The sequence below is a fragment of the Phragmites australis genome, chromosome 5 (genome assembly GCF_958298935.1).
Source record: "Phragmites australis chromosome 5, lpPhrAust1.1, whole genome shotgun sequence".
Classification (NCBI taxonomy): domain Eukaryota; kingdom Viridiplantae; phylum Streptophyta; class Magnoliopsida; order Poales; family Poaceae; genus Phragmites; species Phragmites australis.
This window is the reverse complement of record NC_084925.1, coordinates 7,350,494-7,356,943: the sequence shown is the minus strand read 5'-3', so window position 1 is coordinate 7,356,943 and position 6,450 is coordinate 7,350,494. Positions and strand designations below refer to the sequence as shown.

The window sequence follows — 6,450 nt, the reverse complement described above, 5'->3', positions numbered from 1 at the left end:
AAAGCAGCCGGCGGCACAGGAGAAGAAAGTGTGAGAGGAAAAAAGACAAGCTTCGAAGGAGGAAGCAATTGCTCATAAGCAGAGAAGAGAAGATCTCAGGCCGAAGAACAAAGAGCCCTAGGCTCTAAGATAGATAAACATTCTTGTAACCAGCAACATCCTTGAGAGATTTTCTCAGGGCACATATAGTATCCATACAGGAGTAGGGTGTTACACCCCCGTGCAGCCCGAATCTGTCTAAACACCAGCGCATTTACTCCTTTCCGCATTAGATCACTCCACACCACCGGCCATCGTATTCATACCCATTTATTTCTCCGACGAACATATTCATGATCATCTCCCAGCCGAATCTCTAAAAAGGGGTCCCCAGGATCCCTGCGACAGGAGTTCACCCTCCGATAGGTATGTATACTGCAATCCATTATATATTAAAGACCTTGTCAAAATCCTTCTCAAAAAGTTAGTCGGTGTAGTCGAGACGCATCGGGATCCTTTTCGAAAAGCTAGTCGGGTCTAGTCCGGGTCTGTCAGGAGCTTGTCATTTTTATATGTTCCTATTTATATTATATGTAAAATTTGAATTAAATTAAATTTGAATGTGCTATTTGTCCAACAGCTTTGTCTCTTCAAATCGTTACAAGCAATCACTGATACGTGGGCCAGAAAATAGGTTCTGATTCTCAAGTGATATCAGGGACGGAACCATCAACCGGCCTTGAGGATACGGGCCTGACCAAGAATGGCATCCAATGATGCAAGAGACCAAGAACAGAGCGCTTAGCTGGAAAAGAAAAGGAAAATCATTCATACATCTCACTTGGCCACTTCTGCAGTCATTGTCAATGATGAAAACCTCATCCACAACCTGATAATCAACTCTACCTTAACCAAGAAGAACTCCCGCAAGCAAAGTCTGAAAGCACATACATAATCACTGCCTTGCCAGAGCACAATTCACATAGCATAATAACATCTTAGGGGGCGTTTCGACGAGGCGCGTGCACCGGTAATTTTTTTTAGCAAATCTGAGCTAAATCTAGCGCCCCCTTGGTAGTTTCGCCGCCGGGCGGTCACCACTTGTAGCGCCGGAAGATGGCCTCGGCCTGCGCGTTCTTGTAGGCGCTGCAGCCGACGAGGTAGAGGAAGACGAGCGAGACGGTGGCGACGACGAGCGCGATGTTGGCCTTGTGCCACTGGTCACGCAGCGCGCCGAGGAGGCCCGCCTTGCAGGACTCGCAGTCGTAGCAGAGCTGCCCCGGGTCGTTGCTCCACAGGCCGCAGTCCGGGTCCGCCGCCGGCCGCGCCGGGTTCGTCCACACCGTCGGACTCACGTAGCTGAACCCGCACATCGACGGCGGCTTGCAGCAACCCGACTGCATCCATATTGCACGGCGTCAGTCGTCAGGTATCAGATGTCCAGAGTGCACGAGCAGTTGAGTGAACTGAAGCTGCCAGCTTGGTTAGTTAATTTTACCAAGAAATTTTGCAGGAGATCTTAAACACATTTTGCAGCTTCGTTTAATTTACAGGCAGATCTGAAACATTTACTGCATTTCTTGATTGCATTCAGGTTAGTTTAGAGATTGTGCCAAAACCAAACGGATCGTTCCTACTTCCTAGAGATGGATGAAATGAACGACCAGCCCGGAATTCGCGGGCTGACAGATGAGGACACCGAGATGAGTATCATTGTACCCACGCAAGCTGTAATCCAAACAAGGTGATTGAAATGGAGATTACTATTAGCTGCACAATTAACAAGAGTAATCGCACGCCTCCAACGCACCGTCCCATGCGACCCTTGTCCCCGACCCTGTTCCTACAGCATCTCCCACCACACGTCTCGGAGAAAACTCCACATAAATCCGCAGCTGCTGCTCCTACCACACGAAGAGTGCGGCGCTTTTGAGATGCGGGAATTTCACATTAATCATTTCAAGGAACTTAATTTGTGTAAAATTGTATTCCAATGTTCGAGATGGGGCTCAAGGAAGGCTTAAGAGTTAAAAATCATTTTTGTTAATGACTAAAATTGCAGTCGTTTTTTTGCTGCTGCTGCTGTTATTGTTGTTACGGTCTCTAGCACTAGTTTTTAGCTAAGTTATTAGCCCGTTTTGTTGTGTGATTTTTTCTTGATTTTTTCTTAATTAATCAAACACTTTAGTCCGTCGGTCTTTCTTTTCGTTAATGTAAGGATAACTAAAAAAAGAGCATATCTCATATAGAAATCGCCCAGCCCACAGTTATATTCCCAGTCTATGTCAGTGTCTGATTTGTTTCAGAAAAGATTGATTATACGGACCTACACATGGATGCCCCTTTAGACCATTTGGCATTTGCACAATGGCGAAAGGTGATATGGCCCACGCCACAGTGACTGTAAAGATGCCGATGATTAACCCCGGCCTTTTTCTATGCCTAATCAGAAATTTTGTCATCTGATTCCTCATTTCCCCTTCTAGTACTAGCATGTCTAGGGGTCTCGAGATTGATTGATCCTAAAGTACTTGAAAATTCCTTGTTTCTTGCTTCAGCTAAGTGTCACTAGCTACCAATGGGTATGTTCATATTGGCAACTGCTTTTAATTGTTGAGAAAAAAAATCACATTTGAACATATTCTATTGGATGTTTATATATTGACAAGTACTGAGAAAATAATGTAATCTTGCTTAGAGAAGTTAAAACCAAGAGGAAAATGTAAAATTTAGCAATAAGCTTTTGCAGGAGCGTTAGCGAGCTTAGGAGGTGATAGGAACGGATACCTGGAGCGGTGAGAGATGTGACTGGTAGAACTGGTCGGCGGTGACGAAGGCGCCCTCGCCGCCCTGCCGCGCGAGCTTCTTGCAGGTGTCGGAGACGGCGAGGCATGCCTTGATCTTCTCCCACCGCCCGGGGTCGTCGGAGACGTAGCCGCGCAGCCACATGGAGAAGCCGTCGAGGTGGTAGTCGTCGTAGGCGCGGCCCAGCACCGGGTAGGCCCCGGACCCGCGCGTGACGGCGAAGGCGAAGACGAGCAGCACGATGAGGAGCACGATGAGCGCGGCCATGGCGAAGAGGTAGAAGGCGAGGAGGCGCCTGCGGTTCCAGTAGGCGCCGACGAACCCGGCCAGGGCGGCCAGGAGGAGGAGCCCGCCCAGGATGGCGACGGGCCACCGGGCCAGGCGCGCGCACTCCTCCCCCTGCGCCGACGCGAACCAGATGCCCGAGGCGATGACCGGCACTGCGCAGATCAGCGCCATGAGGGTCACGCACGCCGTGATGTTGTTGCTCACCGCCATGGTGGGCGAGGGGAGCACGGCGGCCGGCGTGAGTCGGGCTGCGTGGCCGCCGGGGTGGCTTCGTCTGCCGCCTGCGTGTGCATAAATGGGCTTTGTGAGGAAAGGTGGCGGGGGATTACAGAGGCAGACATGTGGAACCGGGGAAAGTTCGATTGGGGTGGCCCACTACCGACGTGTGTGCGGCGGTTTCAATGTGTTGAAAGTTTTTTAAGTAAATTTTATAGAATTATATCTTATGAAAGATTTTTTTATAATATTATTTTTTCTACTTTTTAATTTTGTTATTAGATTATGAGATAAATAATGTAAATAGAATCTCATAAAAATTTTTCTAGATAAGATAATTTACTTCTAGGTGGTGTAGACATAGTCCGTCGGTTTGCTCGTACAAGGGGCCCGAGGTGATTCTTCAGACAGCACCTGTACTTCCTAGTGGTGCTACGAACGCGTTATTTTCAGCTTCTCCTGATGCTTTCCTTGCGATGCGTGTTTCACTCTACTACTCTACCCCTCGCTACAAAGAGGAAAAACAAAGAGAAGGACGCAACACATTTTCCGGACTTGAAACTTTAAAAGCCGTAAAAGAAGGTTCTGCCTACGTAAAGAAAAAGAAAAGAGAAACAAGAGTGTCGTCGAGCGCCTTGCAGTCTCGGCTGTTTCGCAGTGTCTCCAGCAGCCCTCCTTCCACCCGCGGACACGAAGGGTATATTTGTTTATCTCGGTGAGGTTTTGTTGAGCTATATTATATAAGTAGATTGAATAAAGATATATTTATTAAAAAATAGTGTTTGATTAGTTGTATCTGTCATGATAGGTTAAATTGAGTTTATATTTTGCTGATTGAATTTGAGTAGTAGAGATAAGAGTTAAAATTGTAATAGATTACTCGAATAAAGATAATTTTATGACACTAACAAGTCGTAGATGTAAAATTTAAATCCGTCAAACCAAACTGCGAAGTAAAACTCTTAAATTAGGATAAAACTATATATTGGCATCATCTAGCAATACTAAAATAATAGATATAAACAACTAAACAAGATTTTTTTCATGATTCTACACATCCGCTGGTGGATCCGGAAACCCAAACACATCCGAAGCATTAGGTCACATCAGGGAGAGATTTGTAGATTTGAACACTCTAAACATCAGTGTCAGCCAATTTGACACCAGACCCAGTTGTATAGACTCAGATTGACCCACGTATCAACCTCAGTGGGCAATTGACACTTCTTTAGAGTGTAGAATCAGCAAGTTTCTCCGCATTGGGGCGCACCATCTGTGAATGCACGTGGCGCGCTTGACATGCGCGAGTGGGATCCCCGACCGTTGCCGCCGTGACCGCGAAATGCCGCATTCGCAGAGCCGTGCTGTCCTAGGGGCCACAAGCCCAGCTCGCCCGCCGTGGAGAGCTTTTTTATTTTTATATTTTTCAATTAAAAATTTAAATAAATAGATTCCTCACGACAATATTTACAAAAATAGACATCTTCCACCCTCTGAAAGAGCTGCAACCCTTTCAGAGTGTGGTAAGGAGTGTCACAGTGGCAGGGCACCCCTTATCGCCCTCTAAAAGGGTGGGTGGGACTAATCGCCCTTTCAGAGGGCGGGTAGGTGCCAACCATCCTCCCATAGGGCGGGTAGGCTCAGGATTGGGTTTTTTTTAATTGTACATTTGTATTGCTCAATATTAAAAATAGTGCATATTTGTTCGTGAAAAATATTTGAAATTGATATGTTGTAAAATTTGGATCAAAATGGAAAAAAAAAGGGCCAATACGGCATAATGGAGAAGTGATATTTTGGAAAATATAGATTGTTGTAAATATGTCGATATTTTGGACGTGTTTACGTATTGTTGGGTGGATACAAAATCAATTTTTGTGAATAAATTATAAATGTGAAGCACTCGCAGCATAGTATGCGGCAATGAGGTTACAAACAGCGACAAATATAACATGGGACATACGATGGAAAACATTATACGGACTGTAACCACGGAGACACGATGACAAAAAAAGGTGGTATATACGGCTCGCATAAAGACCTACTAAATAGTGCGTCGCTTCTAGTCATAACATGCATTAGGGAGTGGAAATATGCCGGGTTACATTAGATGCTCTCTACTAAGTGCACCTAGGATATTTGCCCTTTCATAGGGCATCAGAACCTGCTGCCTTAGCGCGACGGGTCCTCTCCCGCTTCCTTACCCTCTCAGCTTCACAGGCCTAAGCCGCGGTATGGTCCTACGTTGCCTTCCTTATGCGCTCTTCTTCCTGCTGCTTCAGACGTAGTTTTTCTTGCTGTTGCTCGTACTCCCGGCGTGCGTAAGCTTCCCTCCTCCACCGTATGGTCATGTCGATCCACCGCTTCTGGTCTTCATTTTGCTCAATGTTGAGCCATTCAATAAAGTCACAGATAGGTGGAGGAGACTGGACAAATAAAACAAGATGAGAGGTTAGTAAAACAGTGCGTGAAATCGGGAAAGATGTGGCTGATCTTTATCGCTATACCGGTAGGTACTCATACGGTCCATATTGAGGCTTGCCGTATTGGTAGTTGGTACACATGAAGAAGCGTAGGCCATAGGTGTAGGAGATGTCCTGAGACTCGTGAATCCTACAACGGTCACCACAGAAGTACATCGGTGTCTCAACCCCCTAGGGGATGAAAATCCCCCAATATTTTTTGGGTGGGCTTGGTGGAGTTGAGGAAGACATTGCAGTTGAGAGAACTGAGAAATGAGTGGTGTATCTGTGCATGAAGGTGGGGTTATTTATGGTGGCAGAGGGCAGGTGCATGGAGTGGGTGTATGGGCTTGGTGGGGGGCAGGAGCATTGGATTCCCTCTTAAAGAATGGAAAAGTTGTGGCATTGAGCTGGGCAGAGATTTCATATGTCAACATACATATGTTGTCATTTAATTTATGGTAAAAGCTCTCCTGCGTTGTCACTTCTTGTCTACAACCTGCGCAAGGACAAAGGTGTTGTCATTTCATGGTTAAAGTTGAGTGGTGCGGTCACTTTGTGTCTGCAGATTACGCCAGGACAGAGGTGATGTAATTAATGGTTAAAGTTGAGTCGTGTGGTCACTTCGTAACTAAAGCTAGACTCCCGATAGATTTTTCGAGTGGTCACTTCGTGTATAAGTAGTTTTTTAAGAAATACT

At 46.1% G+C, this 6,450-nt stretch overlaps 1 protein-coding gene across 1 annotated transcript; it reads right to left on the bottom strand.

Annotated features, from left to right (window-relative positions):
- Positions 1-763: 763 nt before the first annotated feature.
- On the bottom strand, positions 764-3,342 carry LOC133918639 (tetraspanin-2-like). Its single transcript, XM_062362602.1, has 2 exons — positions 2,767-3,342; positions 764-1,376 (listed from the first exon to the last, which is right to left on the bottom strand). The coding sequence occupies exons 1-2, from the start codon at positions 3,280-3,282 to the stop codon at positions 1,074-1,076; spliced, it is 819 nt and encodes a 272-aa protein (XP_062218586.1). The 5' UTR covers positions 3,283-3,342; the 3' UTR covers positions 764-1,073.
- Positions 3,343-6,450: the final 3,108 nt, after the last annotated feature.

Excerpts from the sequence above, each read along its gene's own strand:
- LOC133918639 (XM_062362602.1), bottom strand. The coding sequence starts at position 3,282 with ATGGCGGTGAGCAACAACATCACGGCGTGCGTGACCCTCATGGCGCTG. Across the intron at positions 1,377-2,766 it reads CACATCTCTCACCGCTCCAG|TCGGGTTGCTGCAAGCCGCC; the intron begins GTATCCGTTCCT and ends ATATGGATGCAG.